At 38.0% G+C, this 24057-nt stretch overlaps 1 protein-coding gene across 1 annotated transcript in view; it reads right to left on the bottom strand.

Annotated features, from left to right (window-relative positions):
* DNAH2 (dynein axonemal heavy chain 2) overlaps positions 1 to 24057 on the bottom strand; it is a 6636854-nt gene that overhangs the window by 1335333 nt on the left and 5277464 nt on the right. Inside the window, exon 66 of the mRNA XM_044077324.1 lies at positions 18143 to 18307. Coding sequence (XP_043933259.1) covers positions 18143 to 18307 — 165 coding nt within the window. The remainder of the gene's footprint in view (positions 1 to 18142; positions 18308 to 24057) is intronic.

Genomic DNA, 24057 nt, shown 5'->3' with positions numbered 1-24057 from the left:
TGTACTGCCACCTATATGGTAATTCACGGATACATGTTTTTTCCCAAAGGGGATAACTATACATTTCTTGGCACTGAGCTTGAGCCCATGGCTCTGGCACCAAGCATCTGTTTCTGCAAGGCCCTTTTTTAGAGGATCCACATCATTTGGGGATTCAATAATGGCTCCCAGTTTGCATTCATCTGCGAACTTTGTTATCCAGAGTCCCTTAGTGTTGGCCTGTACTTCAGAGAAGTAGATGCCAAACAAGAACAGTCCTAGGACTGAACCCTTAGGTACTCCACTTGTCACTTGTCTGGAGCTGGATTTGGAGTCGGCTACTTTTACAGTGTGGGTTCTATCAGTAAGCCAGTTAGCAACCCATCGGGTGACATAGGGATTAATGCCCAGCTTATTAAGTTTATCTATGATTCCAGAGTGGGGGATGGTGTCAAAGGCCTTGGCAAGGTCTAGATAGGCTGCGAAGACCACCTTACCCTTGTCCATGGCTCTGGAGACCGATTTGAAGAAGTCAATCAGGTACAGGAGACAAGATCGGCCATTCACGAAACCAAACTGGGTGGGGTCCAGTGTTTGAAGGTTGCCAATGTCTTTGTTTATAAGTTCTATGATAATACGCTCCATGGCCTTGCAGATAAAGCTTGTCAGACTGATGGGACTGTAGTTTCCGGGATCCAAGGTGGATCCCCCCTTGTGGAGTGGGATAACTGTAGCTCTGCGCCACTCAGTGGGCACGAAACTTGAGGTGAGGCTATGATTAAACATGACACTTGAGGTGCCAGTTCATATTGTAGTTCATGTAGTACACAGCCCAGGATGTCATCTGGTCCCATGGATGCTGTATTCTTAGCTTTGGAGAGTGCGTTTTTACCTGTGTGGCCGTTATTACTGGAATTTAGCAATCTTCCGGTATTGAGATGGGCCATTTAGGGGGTGAAGTTGGCACTGAATCGATCTGCCAGGATATTGGCAATATTCCTGGGATCAGTATATTTAATGCCATTCTGTTTTAGCTCAGAGCAGATCTGAGCATTGCCATTTAGATTCTTGACATAGTTATAGAATGCCTTGTTGTTGTCTTTGGAATCTTTGGCAATTTTATTTTCGTAACTAGCTTTGGAGGATTTTATGAGGGATCTCAGTTTCTTCCTGAGGCTGGTAAGGAAGTTTTTTGCATCCTGGGACTTTCCTCTTTTCTGCAACAGTTTCTTCCTTTTGTTGTAAAGTTTGTTTATGGCAGAGGACCACCAGATTGGCTTTCTTTTTTGGATGAGAGCATCTTGGTTCTATTTGGGATGGCACGATTCATGCATGAGTGGATGTGCTCGTACAGTGCCTTAGTGTAGGATTCAGCAGTTGAACTTTCAGTTCCCGTCTGCATGGGTGTCATGAAGTTTGTCACTTCTGACTTGAGTAGCATGAAGTTGGCTTTAGAGAAGTTTTTTATGGAGGTTTCCTTACTGGGGGTGGGGTGGGATGTGGGTGTTAAGGGTGATTAGCTTATGGTCAGACCTGACTAACGAGGGGGTGACCATAGGTGTGGAGCATTGATTTCCCATGTTGGTAATGACCAGGTCTAGGATATTGGAGCCCCTGGTGGGACTATGGATTAGTTGATCCAGGGCATTGGAATTTATGAATTCCAAGAACTGTTGGGCAAAGGTGTTGGTGCATGAGTAGTTTTCCCAGTTAATGGCAGGGTAGTTAAAAATCACCCAGTATAAGGGTGTTTGGTTCTATCTTAATATTTTCCAGTATGTTCAGAAAGGTGTAGTGAGAATCTTGGCGTATGGTGGGGGATCTGTAGCAAGCTACAATTTGGATTGCAGTCTTACCTAGTGTTAGTTGCACCTGGAGAATTTCAGACGCATAGTGTTGGGCAACTAGCCTGGTGGTGTGAATATCCTTGGTGAATATTGACACTCTTCCACCCTTAGTGTTTTGGTCCTGCTTTGGTGGCCGAAAAGTATGGTAAGAGTTGTAGCCTGGTATTGCAGGGTGCTCTCTGGAGCCTTGAACCAGGTCTCAGTTACTTCACAGATATCGATGTTCTCCATTTTTAGGAGTGCCTCGAGAGAGTGCATTTTGAGGTTTAGACTTCTAGCATCTGGCTTCATGTAGGCCCATTTTAACACTAAATCATAATTATAAAGTGTTTATCGCTATAATGCCTAAAAGAATGGCAAACATGATGCCAAAATTGATAGATATGGATCACTATTTTTTTGGAGGGGAGGCAAACATTTGACAACATTAGCAGAACACTGATGATCCAGAGGGAACCAGAATGTAAGAAAATGCCACTGTTGTTTTGTGGGTTTTAGTGCTGAGAAAGCATTTGCCCTGCTCATAAAGTCCCAGTTTACTTTGTCAATGGAAGCATCTGCATTCCTTGATAAAATTATAAAGGTTGATTAGGAGGGCATATGAGGGATCGGAGGAAAAAGATGAAAGTGGGTGGGGGTCTTCTGATAATTTCTGCTTGAGCAGAGGAACAAGGCAGGGGAGCTTGTCTTCTCCTTTGTTATCTGCATTAAATTTAGAACTGCTGGTAAAAAAAATAAATAAATAAGGGACTCAAAAATTCAAGGATATAATTGGTATGGTAGTCAAGAACAGCTGCTCTATTTGCAGATGATATTATTTTATACCTGACAAAATCAGAAAGTGTTTAGGAACATTTTGAGACAGTTTCAGATCTTTTTGGGATACAAAAGCAAAACAAAGACAATACGGGTAAGTTATGTACCCACATGAGTTGGTTCTGCAATATCCATATTTATGGGTGTGATGATGTGAGATATTTCCAGGTATGCCAGGAAAAGTACAGCAGTGGATGTATAACATATGCCAGCATAGCTTGCTGGAGTTTTGTAAAGAGTTATATGTCATTTGTATATCAAACTGATATCTACAGGTGCTTGTGCTGAAAATGTATATGTAAAGCTGTTTGTGTTAAAAATCTACCAACAGTGGGTACTCTTCTTCTCTTTTGGCCGTTCCCATTAGGGGTCGCCACATCGGATCATCTGTTTCCATTTCTTCCTGTCCTCTGCATCTTGCTCTGTCACACCAACCAACTGCATGTCCTCTCTCACCACATTCATAAACCTTATTTTACCTGGCAACTTCATCCTTAGCATCCTTTTCCTAATATACTCAGCATCCCTCCTCAGCACATGTCCAAACCAATGCAATCTTGCCTCTCTGGCTTTCTCTCCAAACCGTCCAACCTGAGCTGACCCTCTAATATACCGATTCCTAATCCTGTCCATCCTTGTCACACCCAGTGCAAATCTTAACATCTTTAACTCTGCCACTTCCAGCTCTGGCTCCTGCCTTTTTCCCCCAACCCATACAACATAGCTGGTCTCACTACCCTCTTATAGACCTTCCATTTCACTCTTACTGGTACCAGTCTGTCACAAATCACTCCTGACACTCTTCTCCACCCATTCCAGCCTGCCTGTACTCTCTTCTTCACCTTTCTTCCACATTCACCATTACTCTGAACTGTTGATCTCAAGTACTTAAACTCATCCACCTTTACCCCCTGCATCCTCACCATTCCTCTATCCTTCCTCTCATTCACACACACATATTCTGTCTTAGTCCTGCTGACCTTCATTCCTCTCCTCTCTAGAGCATATCTCCACCTCTCCAGGGTCTCCTCAACCTGTTCCCTACTCTCACTACAGATCACAATGTCATCTGCAAACATCATAGTCCACGGAGCCTCCTGTCTGATCTAGCCTGTCAACCTGCCCATCACCACTGCAAATAAGAAAGGGCTCAGAGCTGATCCTTGATGTAATCCCACCTCCACCTTAAACACATCTGTCACTCCCAGTGCAGACCTCACCACTGTCACTCTACCCTCGTACATATCCTGTACCCTCTTACATACTTCTCTACCACTCCCGACTTCCTCATACAATACCACAACTCCTCTCTAAACACCCTGTCACATGCTTTCTCTAAGTCCACAAAGACACAATGCAACTCCTTCTGACCTTCTGGACAGAAATGAAATGCACCTGTATGTGAGACTGTACTTTAACTGTTGAATATATTGTAACAGAGGATATACTGGAAGAGAAAAGGTTAGTTTCAGTCCAGCTAACTTTGAAAAATAGTCTGAAATTAAATTACCTGGTTTAAGCCATAAGGATTGTATTTTACAGTTCTGCCTGCAGCCAGAGACAAAATGTATGTGAAAGTCAGGACTAGGAATCCTACTGTACTGTCCTTAGGGGTGAACTAATTGCCAGCCTGGAAGGGTGGAAGTTTTTGAAATGGTTTTATAGTTTCCAGATGCCATAAGACATCTTAGCAAAGCTCTGTGTGTGTGTGTGTGTGTGTGTGTGTGTGTGTGTGTGTGTGTGTGTGTGTGTGTACTGTGGCACATATGTGTTAGATTCTGGTTCAGTTTCTAGTAAAGGGGGAAGTGTGGGAACTAGAGTCAGATAACCAGATGTATGTGATGTCATTCTGCAATCCAGCACTGAAATGATATTTTAATACTAGATGAGACACAAGTCTCAGGGCAGTATGTTTTTCAAACTTAACAAAGGACCACTCATCCACTTCATCTTGCTTTGCTCTAGTAAGTGAATTATGGAATAGTAATTATTCGATCAGTCAGGGAAAGCATAGTGAGATTAGTTAAATATTGTTTTTCTGTATCTGTGGTAACCTTTCTATCTGTGTTATTTTTAATATTTCCTGTGACTGAAACCTTGGGGTTTACTGTAAATACATATTTAGTATTTTCATGTTCTTTTAATATTTGTTATTAAATATATTTAAACCTTTCATTGTGAATGGTCTTTTAGAGAATATTTTAACCTTTGAGAGTATTTATATTTATTTGGTGACACTGTGGCCACTCCTGAAACTCTTGCTGCACTGGTCAAACACTACCACTTGCATTAGTATTAATTTTACTCAGTATAATTGGGTACCCTTGTAACAGCTTTAGTGTAGCTGGATTTGGAGTGTTCTGGTGTCAGTATCTACTTTATAGCCTAAGCAGAGGGGACATAGCTGGTAAATTTGTGCCAGCTTTTCCCAGGTGTGTGTGTGTGTGTGTGTGTGTGTGTGTGTGTGTGTGTGTGTGTGTGTGTGTGTGTGTGTGTGTGTGTGAAAATCAAATCTGTTAGCTACTTGGAGCAGGGACACAGAGCACTGGTTTCACGGAGAGGGTGGTGGAGGACTTGGCTAGGAACACTCAGCTGTGGACTCAACTCTACAGCTGTAGTCAGTGTGGAGTCTTATTTGGGGCCTGGTGAGAGAGAGGAACATCCAGCCCCATGATTGGAGTGTGTTCACTATGTGCTCTTAAGGGAAATTGTGCTTGGTGCAGAGAGCTGCATCTGAAAATACTGTGTGTATCTATTTTTATTCCAAGTGAATGTCCCTCACCGGTGTCAGTGGTGAAGATTGAGGCTCCTTGATTACTGGCCTAGAGCAGGGATGTTACAATGGGGACATGATAAAATGAAGTATTCAGGAGTATGAATTAAAAATGATTTTGGTGTGACAACTAAGGATATGTGGGAAGAGACTAAACAACAGATAATACAAAACTGAGAAAATTAAAGCTCTGTTATGTAGATTTGGATAGTAAGATACAAGCAGTTAAAACATTTTTAGTCCTTTCAGTCTTATATACAGGTCAGGCATATTTTTATCAACCAGAGGAAAAGTTGTGGATAGCAATTAATAAAGAGCTGAAGGATTTTTATCTGGGTGGGGAAGATGGCAAAAGTCAAGTGGGATAAGCTGATTCTTCCAATAGAAAAGAGCAGGTTGGGATTACCCGATTTGAACGGATATTTCAGAGCAACACAGTTAAGGCTCCTATACATAGCACAAGCAGAAAACTATAATTCAAAGTGGAAAGGGATGATGACGAAATAGGGTGGAAGCTCAAGAAACAAGGAGAGACTGGGATTTTGGATGCAGACCTTTAAGGAGAATAACAATAAAAACACACAGAATATTATAAAGTAGCAGAAAGCATTCTATGAACTAAGCCAACATGAGAATGGAGAAAGGAAATTCTGCCGCTAGGGATGATTGCAATTAGGGATACAGACAACAGCAAGAGGGGGCTGGAATTTATTGAAGAAAACTGGCAAAGGAATCAAGGTATAGAGAGCAAATAACTAGAGAGGGAAGGGTAGCAGAATGGGAAGATGCCAAGCATTTATTTGGACTGCAGGTTAGAGATTGCTTTCCATAGCAAGGCTTGATATTAGAGTATAGGCAGCAAGAAAGAAATAGGAGGTTTCTAAACAAAAGACCAGCCCTGGTAGAGTTTTTTACTAGAATCTAGAACAGAAGCTGCCATTAAAAAATGAAAAGTTAGTACATCACATAAAATACTGCATAATAACTATAAGAATCAATCAGAGGAAGTTAGAAAGGACTGGGAAGAGAGATTGGATAAGCAATTCACAAAGAAACAATGGTGGGATATATGTATGTCTCCCAAATATGCAACAAAATCTAGAAGATTTAGGATTTTTGCTTGGAAATGTTTGCATAGATATATTTATATCCCAAGTAGACTCTAGATAATTTTTTCTCAGGTAGACAGCAAATGTTGAAAGTGTGATAGGGATGAAAGAGATAGTTGGGAACATATTTTCTGGGAGTGTAATGAGCTGTCAGACTTTAAAGATTCCCTGAAGATTGCTCTGTCAGAGATAGTGGATGAGCAAATTGGTGTAACTAGGGAAATTATTTTTCGTAGTTATGATACAGAATTGGAATCACTTAGACATAGTAAGGCTTTGCTGAGTCGAATTATGGTGGCTGCCAAAAAAGCAATTACTAGAAAATGGAAATCAAGGTCTAAACCAACTGCACTAGAAGTAGTGAATATAGTAACAGAGATAACACAACTAGAATTTGTATCGTTAGAGGAGGGTAGGAGCAAATAACATAGAAAAAAAATGTGAATTGTGAGAAGAGTAAATACAGGGGAGGAATGAGGGTTAAAAGAAGGCAGGTCTTAAATGAGCTATGTAATGTTTGACTGGTAATGATCAGGTAGATTATAAGTGATGTATAATGTTTGCAACTAGGATTATGTCAATATGGTGTCTGATGTTAAATGCTTGCAACTAAGATTGTGTCAATATGTTTTTTTTTTCATTTATATAAATGCACAATTGTCTATGTCATAAGTGATTATCTAATAACGATGTTTTTTGTTTAAAAAAAATTACAGGGGGACTTCCAAGATAGCTGCTCACCAATTAACAGCTTAATTTCAGCTCTCCTAGGGAGAAAAAAGAAACTGAGAAATAAGAGCCAGTGATATGGACAGCCTGAGTAAAATTCAGTTACTCGCTAATATGTACGCTACATGGATACCAACAGAGAAGAAATTTAGAGAACTTGAAAGAAAATCAACCAGAAAAGGTGAAGGGAAAACACTGACTGGAAAGAATCCTGCAGCTGTTCAGCAAAAATCAATTCAAGCTTCAGCTTTGCTACAAGAGACAGAGTACGGTAACTTAGAAGAAAAAATAAATCAAATGGACTCAGGGGTGATTAAAATAAAATGAAACACTGAAATAATATATAAACTCAAACAACAAAAGCCTGGAAAATAGAATAAGTTTTAACTACCTATACAGATGAACTGATAAAGTTGCAAGAATCACAGGCTGAAATGAAGAAAAGGCTGGCGGAGTATGAGACTTCTCATTAAGAGCTGTTTCAAAAATGTTACAGTTAGAAGACAGAATGTGCAGAGAGAAAAAAACAATATTTCCTGCTGTACCAGAGAAACAGATTGCATTAATTTTATTATTTTTTGTTCTGTATTAATTTTATGAAAGCATAAATAAGCACCTTGACTGGTATTCCACAACAAGATTTATTAACTGAAAAGGCACATCAAGTGCACGATCCAAACCTGGCAATGAGAAAGCAGCTAAGACCTGTATTAGGAAAGATGCAATCATACCAGCAGAAAGTTTTGATCCTTACAAAGCTACGGATGAAAGGAAAAGCATTAATAATTAAAGACAGCAGAGTACTTGTGGAAAATCCTTATTTACTGTACACCAGACAGAACAGAAGAAAATTTATTTCCACTATCAGGTAATGTCAAGAGGCAGGTATGAGATTCAAGCTGCTAAACCCAGCTGTCTTCAGAATATTTTTTCTGGGGGAATCAAACATATGTTTTGATGGAGAACAGCCTAAGGAGGAAATAAGTTTTTCAACAAAAAGAAGGGGACACTGTTTCTCATTCTTTGACAATAAAGTTCATAGAGAGACTTTGCCAGTGAAACCTTTTTCAATGTTCCAAAAGAAAATGAGAGACAGAAAAAGCACAGCAGTTGACTTGAAGAATCAGGAGTACATTGGACTTGAACTAGCGTCTGGTGTTGGGACATGGACATGAACAGGAAGATCAGCAACAGTGAAATCAGTGAATAAATGTGAGACTATAAAGCATCAATAACATTTGTGAAATATGGTTTTGCAACAAGTGGCTGAGAAAGGCTAGCATTTTGCTGACTTTGTTAAACTTGTGGGTCGACTGACTGTAAAGCATATACCCCATTTTATGTCAATGTTTAGAAGAAACCAAAAGGAGAAAAAAGTAATTGTAAGTAAAACAACTGTTGTTCTTATTAGTATCTGTATAAAACATTTCATGATATAAACTGCCTGTTATATATAGCAAAGCAGTTCTGTGTAGTGTGTAGTCAGAGGTATTTTAAATGTGGTGGTAGACTTTTCAATGACTGCTGGATATGTTAAAGATACTAAAGAAAACAAGAGCATCTTTTTAGTTTTAGAAATATAGGTTTTACAGTATAACAAGAGAAGAAATGCTTGAGAAAAGCAAATTTAATGTTAACATGCTGTAATCTTTAGCTACTGGGGTGGGGTATAAAAGTGCATTGACTATAGTACACGTAGAAATAAGATACATTCTCTTATTTTTACAGTGCTTAATGTCTAAGATGAATACCCTTGGCTAATTTATACACACATATTTTTGCAAGCAAGTAAGCTTGAAAAATAAGACAAAAATGATAAAAGCAATGAAAAATGCCATGCTTCTTACACCTGCAAAGATGTTACCTTGTTTTTTTTTTCCATTAGCAAACATTCCTTGGGAGTCAAGAAGCCTGGTGCTAAACCAGCTGTACATTCTGTTCTGAGTGAAATTTATAAAGATTAATTGTGGTCTACTTTTACAAGAGGAGCAAGCCATCTTGAGAGTTCAGAGCATTCTTTGATGAGGGAAATGCACAATCTAAAGGTACAAGTGCAAGAAGTTCAGTGAAAAATAAAGTTTGAAATTAAGGGAAGTGAATAAGTGGTGGTAGCCTCTCTAGTAGTCTTAATACTTTAATGCATTTAGTAAACAGTGTACATTTTATTATTTAAAGCTAACCAGTGCACTTTTTCTTAGGGCTAAAAGTTAATGTTTTCTGAAAGCATTGAAGCTGTTTTCACATGTGGGAGGGGAACAGAGATAAGAAAAGAATAGATAACAAGTGAATGTGGGAACACAGGCTGTTGCATGCACTTCAGCATAGGTAAACTTAACTTTACGTTAAATAATGACTGTGGGTACAGCTGTCGATTTGGGGCAATTTTTCCTATCTGGAGAGTTAAACTTCATTTTTTGAAGATGTACATAATTATGTGTACTTGTTCTCAGTTAATAGGGACACAGGTGTTTTAAATATGTATTTATTTTTTTGTCCGAGGGTTTTCATTATAACAATCTTGAAAATGTGATATAGCTTCAAATAGATATTAGAAACAAAAACTGTAGAAAAGGTTAGCCTGCCAAACATTAGTGTCTGCATGTAACATGAAAGTTGGGAATACACAATAAAAAATGACATATAATTGGTGAGAACAACAACTTTTTATCATAATGGCTACACCACATTATCTAGGAAGATAAATGGACTTACAGATATAGACTAAAACAAAATATTACTGAATTATATTAAGAAATGCAGAATGCAAATAGCAGTAGTGCATGAGACACATTTGGAAGGAATGATTTCAGGATGGATATTCAGCTCAGTATGAAAAACAAAGGACAAGGGGAATAATTAATTATATTAATTGCTAGAAGGGCTCCAATAGTGATAGAAGTGGGGGCAATAATGGTAATTGTTTGGTAGTAAGGGGCAATTGGCAAGGAAGGAAGATTACACTGACATGTAATTATATTCCAACAAAAACTGTTATTATGGAGCCTAAGAAAATTTTAGGAAAAATAATCAGCTTTCATTGGGGAATATTAGTTACAGGTGGGGCAAGAACTTGATTTGTAATAGTGAGGATGTATCAGGGGGACCTACGAGGGAAAAGTTAACAAAAGAGGTTAGATTTCTAAAGAAACTTATGCAAATATTTGGTATGTATAATGTGGATTCATTAGTAGGAACTCTGACACAATTTGCATATTATTACCCAAAGTACAATATCTGGGCTAGAAATTATATTTATCAGGAACACTTGCATTTAATTAAAAGCTTCAATATACATTCAATAACTATTTCAGATTATGCATCAATAAAAAGTAAGATAAAACTGCAGGGTAATGAATTAAAATGAAACATTGGTGCTTTTCTGCCTACTTGTTAAAAAGAGAGGAATTTAAGGAATGGGTTGTGGAAATTACTCAAGAGTTATTAGAGAGATAGAAATATCTTCAGAAGTTGTAGGTAGTGACTGGGATAAAATGAAACTGGACTTTAAAAACAAGGTAGAAATAAAAAAGAAACAGTTATGGTTAAAAAGTAATAGGAATTACTTAGAGGGGGCTGTCAAATGTTAAAGTACTACAGAATAAAAAGAATCCCACAGAACAAGAAGAGGCAAAAACATAGAGTGCTAAAGAGAAAATAAGGGAGTATCTGGACAATGTATACATTGACAAAGATTACTATTAAGCACCTATCCTTGATAATAACTTCAGAGCAAAAACTGTTTTAGCAGAATGACTTAGTCAAAAGAAAGAAGAAGGGGCTGTTGCAAAATGTGGAAAACCTAGAGCAAGAAAAATAACCAGAGATCCTGCTGAGATAGAGATAGTTCAGAAAATGTTCAAAATATGTACAAAGCAGAGAAATGTAGAAATAAAGAAAGAGCAAAAATGGAATTATTTATGGAAGACTTAATTATGCCAAGGTTAGAAGTAGATAAAACTTAAAGACTAACAGATAAGACAGGATGAGATAAACAGTGATGTATAATCAATCTTCAGGAAAGTCTCCAGGAACATATGATATTTTTGTAGAAGTTGGAAGCTAGGAAGAAAAATGTGATAAAGATCTGGAAGATTTTATTTAACAGTATTTTAAAAGGAGAGGAAGCACCAACATCTTGGAAGAAAGTTGTGGTGGCTATATTACCTTAAGATGGTAAAGACCCATCAGACCCAGCATTTCAGTTTTAAACCATAATTACAGTGTTTATGTCTATACTAGCTAAAAGAATGACAAATATATTGCCAAAATTGAGAGATATGGATCAATGTGGTTTTGTGGAGGGGAGGCAAACATTTGACTACATTAATAGATCAACGATGATCCAGAGGGAAGCAAAATATAAGAAAATACTGTTGTTGTTAGTGGGTCTTGATGCATAGAAAACATTCAATAGATTAAGCTGGGATTTTATGAGTATGGCAATGGAAGCATTTGCATTCCCCTTATAGATTTGCATTCTCTCATACGATAATAAGAATTAAAGTGGGACTGCTCTTCTCTGATAACTTTTGCCCTCTTTCCCCTTTATTTGCTTTATATTTGCCATTGGCAAAGAAAATAAGGGACTCGGAAATGTAAGGATATAATCAATATGGTAATCAAGAAAAGGTGGCTTTATTTGCAGATGATATGATATGATTCTCTACCCGATAAATCCAGAAAAGACATCTCAGTTTCAAGTCTTTTAGGGATGTACGATTAATGAACATAAAACAGAGGCTATAGCTGAAATTATGTACCAATGCATGAATTGATTCAGCAATACCCATATTTATGGGGACATAATAAGATTAAGTATTTAGGAGTATAGGTTAAAAAGGCTTGTGTTATGGCAGCTAGGGATATGTGGAAAGAAACTAAACAGAAGATCATACAAAAAGTGAGAAACTGGAAGCTCTTGTTTAAGGATCTGGAGACCAAGGATAGTAAGATACAAGTAGTGAAAATCTTTTTAGCCCCTTTAGTTTTATAGGCAGGTCATGCATATTTTTATCAACCAGAAGGGAAGTTGTGGATAATAATTAACAAAGAATTAGAGGAATTTATCTAGGCGGGAAAGAAGACAAAAGGTACCTTGGATAAGCTGATCCTTCCAATAGATCAAGATGGTTTAAGATTACCATATTTGAAGGGATATTTAGAGCTACACATTTAAGGTATATATACATAACACATTCATAAGGTTATCATTCAAAATGGAAAGGGATAATGGTGAAGCAGGGCAGAAGTTCAAGAAATAAGTTAGAGTGAGGTTTAGGATGCAGATCCTTAAGAAGAACAATAACCATACAGAATATTATATTCATAAAGTATTCAAAGAGCTAAGTCAAAAAGAGAAAGGAGAAATGAGACTCTGTTAAGAGGGATGACTGCAGTTATGGTTAAAGAAATAGTAAAGAGGGAGCTGGAATTTACTGGAGAAAACTGGCAAAGGAACTAAGCTATTGGGAGAAAAAGTAGATAATGGAGGTGTGATGTGACAAAGAGGCAACTAGGAACATATGTCTTGGGAATGTACTAAATGTACAGCATGCTGTACATATTATAACTACAGTATATGATTTGGCAGATTTAAAAAATAAATGTCTCTACAGAGTACTCTGTCAGAAACATTGGGGGAGCAAAGGACTATAACTAAGGAAATTATTCTTTTGAGTTGAGAAACAGCATCTGAATTGCCTAGACATAGTAAGGCTTTACTAAGTTTTATTCTGTTAGCTGCCATAAGCAATTACTAGATAATGGAAGTCAGAGTCTAAACCAAGTGCATCTGAAGTACTGATATTATAAGATAGATAAAAGAAGTGGAAGATGGATCTTTAGAAAAAGGAAGGAGCAAATTACAGAGAAATATACGGAAAATTATCAAAAAATACTTGCAGAATAATGTTCAGGAGGAGGAATGTGGTTTAAGAAACAGCAGAAATTCAGAAATTTACTTAAGAATGGACTGATGACAGCTACAAGGAAAAATGATATGTGATGTATAATTTATGTAAATGGAAACTACTAATACAGTTTGTTTTCTTTTTTGTTAATGCATATTTGCCTATGTCTTAACTGATAATAGAATAAGGTATTTAAACAACATTTCATTACAGGTACACTGTACATACATTTGATTCTTAGCATGAGGAGGTGAAACAATTGCACTAATTTTAAGAACCAATCATTATACAAGAAGTCCTATAAATTTGATTTATGGTCGTATACCGTATTTATAGCATGTACAGCGTGCTGTACATTTAATAAAAAAATTCATCTCTGGGATTAGAACTAGACAACTCATAAGCATGCTCCAGTCACTGAGTTATGGGATGGACTTCTTCTAGGACCCCCCGCCAGTTGTTGCTGGAGTCATCTCTTTCAGGATCCTCTCACTGTATATCAAAGTGAAACACTAATCTAAAACTCGGGTTGTGGGAATTACTTGCTTCTGAGGCTAAATTCAAGTATCTTTGCGTTTGGTTGGTATGCGCTACTGAACTTTTTAATACTTATTGCCTATGTTGTAAATAATGCAAATTAGATACACTGTACTACACTGACTAGTCAAAGGCATTTAGAGCCTTAACTTTCTCTATACAAACTTCTCTCCCAATTACTACTGTACTTAAACAGCAGCTGCATAAAGAGGCTCTGGTTTGCACTAAGTGGCACACTGTTCTTCATGTATAAACTTAGATGTTTGTTTTAGACAGATGTTTGCCCCATGTGGCACATTACTCTTCAAGTGTACACTTAGACTGTGTAGTTTGTTTTGGACAGTAGATCAATCAACTCCAAACCTCATAGGCACAACTCCCCTTACTGCCCACATCAGTAAGCACCTGGAACCATGGATTTGCCATCTTTGTAGCAAGCCTGGTTGAAATGGGGATCCTGAAACAATGTAACAACTGTCTCATGTTTTCTGTCAACCCCCTTCGATTTAAACCAGTGGACACAGTGTGTGAGAAATGCAGCTAAACAGTGTTATTACTGAAGGCAAAGCTCTCCTCTCATACATAGCCACCACAAGTAATAAGTAGGTTGTCAGTACCTTCCAACGCCACACTAAACAAAGCACACTTCGCTAAGAACAAACAGACAGACTTTCACATGCAGAAGTTCTTTAAAAGTAACCTACTTATGCCACAAAAATCCTAAAAGTAAACTAAGAAATGCTTAGCCTTGCAACTTCACAAACACACAAAAGGTAGCACCTGCCATGTAAAATATTTGAGTCACACTAACTCAGCTCCAAAACACATAAAGCAAACTTTCACACAATGCAGTATCCTAGTCATAAGTGATACCATATGAGACACATCAATGCACCACTCATCAGGCTGTGCAAGGAGAAGGTCACAGTCAATTACCTATCAGGCATCAGGATTCAAAAGATTATTCAAACATTCAAGCTCCTGCACCACAAGTACACACAAGGCACAGATGTAGAAATGAAGGTGTAAATAACTTCAGATATACCTCCCTGGACATATGAAGAGATGTATGATAGAGCTCTCTTAATAATCGTGTAAGGCTGGTATCAACCTATCCTTGAGCTGCATTCTACCATCATCAAAAATGATGCCACAGTAAGGAGAAAAGATTATTGTCCTCAACAACTGTATTAGCTTCTTGTGTCATTCAAAGTGGGTGCAAAAAATATCAGTCTGACAGGAGATGATAGACAGTCCTGACTACTTTACCAGGAATGGTCAGCCCTCCAAGGCTTTTGTATATTGGCTAAATCCTAGTCCACCCCCACAGTCCACACAACAAAACAAAATCTGGATAAAATTAAGATGTTAAGGAATTCCAAGAGGACTGCACCCTGATCAACAGCATAATTTCAGCTTTCCAGTGTGAAAGCAGAGACTGAGAAATAACAGCAAGTGAAATTGTCATTCTGGGTAAAATTCAGTTACTGGCTAGTAAGTACACTGCCTGTATGCCAGGAAAAAAAGAACTTTAGAGAACCAGAAGGAAAAGGAAATCAAATAGAAAAGGTAGAGAGAAAACCTATCTGGGAACAGTCCTATAGATGTTCAGCAAAAAGCAGTTCAAACTTCAGCTTTGTTACAAGAGATGGCTTCCAGTACTTTGGTGGAAAAATAAGTGAAATGAACTCGGATGTGACAAAAATAAATGAAACATTGAAGGAATATATTAACTCGAATAACAAAAGGGTGGAAAAAAACAGCAGATTATTCAGATGATCTGATAAAATTGCAAATATGGGTTGAAATGAAGAAAAGGCTGGCTGAGTATGAAGCTTCTGAAGAAGAGATGCTTCAAAAATTGGCAGAGTTAGAAGACAAGAGCACACAAAGAAAATCTGATATTTTCTGTTGCTCCTGAGAAATTGGAAGAAACAGACTGTATTAATTTTATGAAAGCACAAATAAACAACTGGGATGGCATTCCATATTAGCATTTGTTAATACACAAGGGCACATAAAGTGTCTGCTCTAAATCTGTCCATGAGAAAGCAGCTAAGACCTATATTAGTAAAGATGCAAAAGTACAAGCAGAAAGAGCAGATACTGACAAAACTGTGGAAGAAATGAAAAGTATTAAAAATTGTTGATAGCAGAGTGTTTCTGGAAAATGATTATTCAATCTACACCAGACAGAAAAGGAGCAAATTTATCCCAGCAATCAAGGAATGTCAAGAAGCAGGTTTGAGATTCAAGCTGCTGTTTCCAGCTGTCTTCAGAATATTTCTTCCTGGGGGATTAAAGACATTTTGGATGCAGAACAGGCAAAAAAGGAAACAAAAATATCAACAAAAGTGAGCCAACAGACAGAAGGGGTCTCTCATTCTTCTGACAATAAATCTCATAGAAAGTCATTGCCACTGAACCCTCTTCCAATGTTCCAAAGGAAAATGCTTGAGAGAGAGAAAAAAAGCACAGGAGACGGCTAGAAGAATCAAGAATACTATGGACTTGAGACACAGTCTTCTGCTGGGAAATGAAAATAACTATGATGAAGATCAGCAACACTGAACTTAGTGAATAAATGAGAGACTATAAAGCATCAGTCATATCTGTGAAACACTGCTTGCAAGAAAGAGGGTGAGAAAGTCTGAACTTTTGTTGATTTTATTAAACTTGCGGGTAGTATAAAACATATATCTGACTTTAAGTCATTAATGTTTAGCAGCACACAAAATGGAAAAAAAATAACTTAAGTATAACAAACGTTCTTATTAATATTGGTATAAAATACTTCATAATATAAACTGCATGTTATATGGTAAAGTAGTATAGTGCGTCATTAGGAGTATTTTAAATGTGGTGGAAGTCTTTCCAATGACTGCTGTATGTGTTAAAGATATTTAAGTAAACAGATATGTTTTTCGTTGTAAGAAACACGGGCTCTATAGTATAATAAAAGAAAGGTTGGAGAGAAGCAAGATTATGTTATTACACTGTGATCTTGAGGGCTGAGGTGGAGTATAAAACTGCAGTGAGTATACTATATGTAGAATTAAGATAATGTATTTTATTTTTACAAGGGTGGATGCCTTGATTAATGCCCTTGGCTTAAGCCATAAACATGTTTTATAAGCAAAATGTGAAGTTTCTCGTATCTGCAAGGATATTAGCATGTTTTATTTTTCTATGAGCATTGTTTTTTTTTTTTAATGAGTGTGTTCTCAGTGGAAGTCAAGAAGTTTGCAGCTGGAGGCAGTTGTACATTATGTTCTGAGTGAAATTTACAAAGACTCCATGTATCTGAAGAGATGTTAGCTGCTTTTTTTCTCACTGTTAATTACGCTTACATGGAGATGTGCTGCCTGCAGCTGCAAGCAATTAATCTTGAGAGTTCTGAGCATACTTTGCTGAGGAAAGTTTGAGAGCTTTTAAATTGTTTGATAACTCCAGAACACAAAAAAGTGTCTGCCGGAGATTAGCTGGACAATGAAAAACCTGAGGAAGTTCAGATGTAGAGCTGGTCTTCAAGTGGTTACTTCTGTGGTGAGGTTCCAAAATATGCCTAAGATTGTGAGTATGATATACCTGCCAGCCTCCATGTAAATATCTCTTAGCACCATTGAGAAATGAGATAGTAACATGAGTAGGTTTTGGCATTTGCAGCAGCTATCAATAGTGCACTTTCATTGTGATGACTCATTTAGTGTTGGCTAGCAGTATGATAACTACTCATATTATGATGTTTAGGCACACAAAAAACAGGATTTTACCAACCAATACAGTGAGTGAGATCTGAATCATGCAAATGAGACAAAAATAACAAGCAGACTCTGGGGATTAGTGAGCCTATGTAGCTAATGCCTTATGTCATAGTGTGTACTGAATGAGAACATAAATGTCCCCAAACATCGAATGCTACTGAAAAAAAATTAAATTTAAAACTGTGGAGAAATAATATCAAATCAGGGACCCATCAAGGAGAACCCTTAATGTTGTATTTGTGTCACTTAAGACCATGCAAACATTAAACACCCTCCACAAAATACATGTACTCTGACAGTATTAAAGAAAACACTGAAAATGCTCTACAAAGCTTTTTCTACTGTACCACATGCCATACACCAGAGACATGGTCATTTTGTTAGAGGTTTACAATGATTATCCTATGGGACAAAAGGATTCTGCCACATTCAGTAAAGATCATAGTGCAAACACTTGTATGATACACTACTCAGCAATTAGCTGTGCATTTACGTAATACACATGGCAAAAACAGCACAAGATGAAGGTAGTAGACACATTGTGATGTCAATTATTTGCTGACTTTGACAGCAGAAAACATTCTTGGACAGTCCAAAATCTATGCCTCCAGAACCAAACCAATTGGTTTCTACAGAAGCTGCTAACTCTTACTATACATGCCAAAGAGCAGTTTTATACCTTTACTGTTTCTTCCCAACGGATTCTCTCTCCAGCAAGTCCCGATACAAGTTTTGCAGCTCTGTCCAGTTTGACTTCCATTTCCTCAGCTCTCTTCCGTAGCTCTTCCTTCTGAGCAAGTTTTTCATCGTAATTTTTCTTAAGCATTTCTAGTTTCTCACCAACCTTGAGGAATAAAACACAATTCCATGTCAGGAGTATACAACATTTAAATATTTAACCTGGAGAATTCATCGTCTGGTCTACTGCAATGATACACAATATGTACCCACAAATTAAATGAATAATGAATTGTTTACCCAGTGTAACACTTTATTAGGAGAAGTCACAAATTTAGATGTTCTCTCTTTCTCTCTTACATGTTATATTCAGAACTTCAGAATATGCAGTGCTCTGATTATTCAGCAAACACAAAAAAAAACACACACTCAAATAAAGTGACAGATCTATTACCACTGGCTTTTTTCCTTCATGTCTTTTCTCAGCACTATTATTTTAAAAATGAAAGGAAATGCCCAGAGATGAGCTGTACACAGATGTTTCAAAGAACTCCACTGGACTGATGATTAAAGCTGTAATAAAATATTGCACAGTGCAGTTTATTGTGCTAATTAAAGTGTAATGCAAACAATAAAATATAATCCTAGCACTCTCTAACATATGTCAGGAAAGCACACTTAAAATGTTGGGAAAGACAGATGAAGTGATATCCTAAAAGGTTCAATGGTATACTTACATACAATTAAAATACATAGTTTCAGTCTCAAAGTCCTTACATAGGTACCAACTTGAATTCAACATTTCACAGATTATGCAAGTCTTCAGCTTTTCAAATTACATTTCTCTTAATTTTATTTATACCTAGAAAATCAATAAAGCTTATTTTCTATTTTCTTCTTGGTATGTAGTGGCAGTGCATACGTAAACAAAACAGAAAAACACTGCATTACTGAAAACATGTGATATTCATTCTGATACTGCAGGAAGTTTATAAAAAGGACTTCAATAAAATATTGCTAAAATGTTTTGTGACATTAAAAAATAACTGATAAGCAGCCACATCATAAATGAACTTTTTTTAGTATGTTGGGGTATTTTACACAGCACACTAGGATCTAATAGATAAACAACTGGCAGGAAAAAAAGATGCCAAGCAATATGCAAATGTATAAAGGCAACTTATTTAAGTACAACTCAAAAAGGATGTGCAGCATTCAGCAGTTGAAAATGCTTAAGGGCAATAAACCTTAAAACACAATTATGCAAAATCTTTGGATCATGAAAAATCAGAAAAACAACAAGCAGAATAAATGGACAAACAGGGAAGTGTTCATAAACATGGTGTGCAATTGTATATAGCCGATATGCATTTAGTGATATATACCAGAGATCTGTGCAATTTACATCCCCCCCAAATACCTGCAGAAAACCAAGTATACAATTGTGTACTTGGGGTACATGGTGTAACCATGCATATGAATATGGGATGCTCCAGAAGTGATTTAATTAAAAAAAATCTCTGATGTATGAAGAAATGTAGACACCAGATATTTTGTTAATTACTCTGTTGTTGATGCTTGTTCACCCATCAGTTATCCTTTGCCCAATCATCCCATTTGTTCCTCATCACCATGGTGAAGGCTGATCTGAATTGGATATCATTTAGTCAGCTATTAGGAGTGGTTGGTGGAACCAGAAGGTGACATGCAGTGGTCATCCTTCACTTCTGGAAGGGAAGTTGCTAGCAAGTAGCCCCTCCCCATTCCTGTCAAGCATGGAAGGTGGTTTCTCTGGTCTCCACTGGAGACATCACACTTCTCCATGTATCCCCCCCGAGCATCCCAAACCTTCCTCCACTCCCTGAAAGAGGGAAGTATACCACAACCCTTTCCTCCTCTCTTTCCCTGCTCACCTACTCCAGTGCTGGAGCTACTAAGCACTGGCCACCTGGATCACAGTAACAGCTTCTGACACATAAATTACAGTGTTACAAAAATACAGCTACTTCAAAATACAATCTTCAACCTGGCTAAGCAATATCAGTAGTTTTGGAGGAAAGTAAGCAGCTTGAATGAAAAGACAAGTAAAAAGCAAAACAAAAGAAAACAAATAAGCAAAAAAAATGCTACAAGGCTGTACAGCATTGCCTTGCCAGAACAGCATGTAGACAAACAGAGTACCATGACCTGACACACTCCAAAACAACCTCTATGACATCAGGAATTCCACACCATATCCTTATCTATGAACAATATGGAAAGCACTTATGTTTTGCAAGCATGGGCAATGATGCATAAAGGTTTGTAAATCACTCTTAGCTTAGAATGCAGAACTTGGCTGCACACTATATCATTCTAGTAACATGACTATTAATCACTGTCTGTACACATCATTTCCTACAGTTATAAAACTATAAATTCTATCACAATTTTAAATTTACCAAGTAGTACAGAACAGCACAGACACATGGCCTTTCCTTCGGTGTGCACTGAATTAGTTTGTGCACCATATCAAAAGTTTTGAATTGGCTGAATACTCACTAGCCACTCCACTAAAGCCCAAGTGTGTTTGCATATGAATGGGAAAGAAGGTATGTCAGGTAGGTATAGTGGATATAAAAAGTGTACACACTCCTGTTAAAATGCCAGGTTTTTGTGATATAAAAAACTGAGACCACAATAAATAATTTCAAATATTTTCCTACCTTTAATGTGACTTATAACCTGTACAATTCCACTGAAAAACAAACAAATCTGTTAGGGGAAAAAATATAAAAAATAAAAAATGCACAATAAGCTGGTTGCATAAGTGTGCACACCCTTAGACTAATACCTTGCTGAACCACCTTTTGATTTAATTACAGCATTCAGTTTTCTTGGGTACACACCTGCCATCAATTAAAGAGAGTCTGATTAACCCCAAATAAAGTTCAGCTGTCCTAGTAGGATTTTCCTGACATTTACTCAGTTACCTGCTACAGCAAAAGCTATGGTTCGCAGAGAGCTTACAAAGCATCAAAGGGATCTCATTGTTGAAAGGTATCAGTCAGGAGAAGGGTACAAAAAATTTTCCACAGTATTGGATATACCATGGAACAGAGTGAAGACAGTCATCAAAAAGTGGAGAAAATATGAGACAACAGTGACGCTGCAAAGAACAGGACATCCTTCCAAAATTGATGAAATGACAAGATGAAAATTGGTCAGGAAGCCTGCCAAGAGATCTACAGCAACACTGAAGGAGCTGCAGGAATTTCTGTCAAGTACTGGTTGTGTACTATATGTGACAACAATCTCCCATATTCTCCATATGTCTGGACTATGGGGTAGGGTTGCAATATGGAAGCCTTTTCTTACACCGAAAAACATCCAGGCCCTGCTAAAATTTACAAAACAATACATCAAGTCTCTCAAAAGCATATGGGAAAATGTGTTATGGTCTGATGAGACCAAGGTTGAACTTTTTGGCCACAATTCCAAAAGGTACATTTGGCGCTAAAACAACACTTTGCATCATCAAAAGAACACCATTCCCACGGTGAAGCTTGGTGGTGGCAGTACCATGCTTTGGAGTTGCTATTCTTCAGCTGGAACTGGGGATTTAGTCAAGGTGGAGGGAATTATGAACAGTTCCAAATACCAGTCACTTTTGGCACAAAACCTTCAGGCGTCTGCTAGAAAGCTGAAGATGAAGAGGAATGTCACAGTTCAACATGACAATGACCCCAAGCATACATCCAAATCAAGCAAAGAATGGCTTCACCAGAAGAAAATTAAAGTTTTGGAATGGCCTATCCAGAGCCTAGACCTAAATCCAACATAAAATCTGTGGCGCGAGCTGAAAAGATGCCCTCACAATCTGACAGATTTGCAGCACTTTTGCAAGGCAGAGTGAGCAAATATTGCCAAGTCAAGATGTGCCATGCTGATAGACTCCTACCCAAGAAGACAGAATGCTGTAATTAAACCAAAAGGTACTTCAACAAAGTATTAATTTAAGGTTGTGCACACTTATGCAACCAGCTTACTGTACGTTTTTTTATTTTTCTATATTTTTTCCCTTAACAGATTTGTTTTCAATTGAATTGTACATGTTATACACCAGTGGGCTCAGAATTGAACCCTGATAGGCAGAGGTGATGATTAGTGATCAGCAGTATGGTTTCATGCCAGGAAAGAGCACTACAGATGCGATGTTTGCTCTGAGAGTGTTGATGGAGAAGTACAGAGAAGGTCAGAAGGAGTTGCATTGTGTCTTTGTGGACTTAGAGAAAGCATATGACTGGGTGCCTAGAGAGGAGTTGTGGTATAGTATGAGGAAGTCGGGAGTGGCAGAGTATGTAAGAGTGGTACAGGATATGTACAAGGGTAGTGTGACAGCGGTGAAATCTGCAGTGGGAGTGACAGATGTGTTTAAGGTGGAGCTGGGATTACATCAAGGATCATCTCTGAGCCCTTTCTTATTTGCACTGGTGATGGACAGGTTGACAGATGAAATCAGACAGGAGTCTCCATGGACTATGATATTTGCAGATGACATTGTGATATGTAGTGAGACTAGGGAACAGGTTGAGGAGACCCTGGAGAGGTGGAGATATGCTCTAGAGAGGAGAGGAATGAAGGTCAGCCAGACTAAGACAAAATATGTGTGTGTGAATGAAAGAGAGGATAGAGGAATGGTGAGGATGCAGGGAGTAGAGCTGGCAAAGGTGGATGAGTTTAAATACTTGGGATCAACAGTTCAGAGTAATGGCAAGTGTGGAAGAGAGGTGAAGAAGAGAGTACAGGCAGTGTGGAAAATAGTGTCAGGAGTGATTTGTGACAGACAAGTACCAGTAAGAGTGAAAGGGAAGGTCTACAAAAGGGTAGTGAGACCAGCTATGTTATATGGGTTGGAGACAGTGGCATTGACAAAAAGGAAGGAGTCAGAGCTGGATGTGGCAGAGTTAAAGATGTTAAGATTTGCACTGGGTGTGTTGAGGGTAGACAGGATTAGGAATAAGTATATTAGAGGGTCAGCCCAGGTTGGACAGTTTGGAGACAAAGCCAGAGAGGTGAGATTGCGTTGGTTTGGACATGTGCTGAGGAGGGATGCTCGGAATATTGGAAAAAGAATGCTAAGGATAAAGCTGCCAGGTAAGAGGAAAAGAGGAAGGCTAAGATAAGGTTTATGGGTGTGGTTAGAGAGGACATGCAGGTGGTTGGTGTGACAGAGCAAGATGCAGAGTACAGGAAGAAATGGAAACAGGTGATCCATTGTGGCGACCCCTAACCAGGAAAGCTGAAAGAAGAAGAAGAAGAAGGCACTCACGTCCACTAAGCACCCCCCCCGAGTTCAAATATTGCTCATACTTGTATAACTGGGTTCTTGAACATAGCCTGCACTAATTTTACAACATTTCCTGGACTTCCAACAACCACAGGATTACCCAAATCAGTTTTCTTGGGACCAAGTCATATGCCTTCTCTAAGTCTAGTAATGCTGGACTCCTCTCGGCTCACTTCTTTTTTGCCACTCTCTCTCTCTCTCTCTCTGCAAGCAGAGGATCAGATGTGTTGCATTCTGACCTGTATTCAAAGATCTCACCTTCCATCTTACATTCTACTACTTTGAATATTAATTTATCAATTAACCTATCCAGCACGTTCATAAAGTGTGAAAAGAGCCCGATACCTCTAGACTGCTCACAGTTGTGAATATCCCTTTTCTTCTTGTACCCAAGCACTAAAATTCTTATTCTCCTTTCATCTGGGATACTCCTTTCTCTCCATACTTCAAGGAGTCCCCTCAGGAGCCACTTCTCCCCAACTCACCCAACATCTTGATCATATCTGCCATTACCTCATCTGAGGCTGTTGCTTTCTCTGACTTAATTTTCCTTAATGCTGCTCTTACTTCTTCTAGCATGGGCTCTT

Source organism: Protopterus annectens, chromosome 7.part0, assembly GCF_019279795.1.
Source record: "Protopterus annectens isolate FY-2018-M chromosome 7.part0, PAN1.0, whole genome shotgun sequence".
Lineage (NCBI taxonomy): Eukaryota > Metazoa > Chordata > Ceratodontiformes > Protopteridae > Protopterus > Protopterus annectens.
Note: the sequence above shows the minus strand (reverse complement) of the source record. Positions and strands in the feature narration are given on the sequence as shown.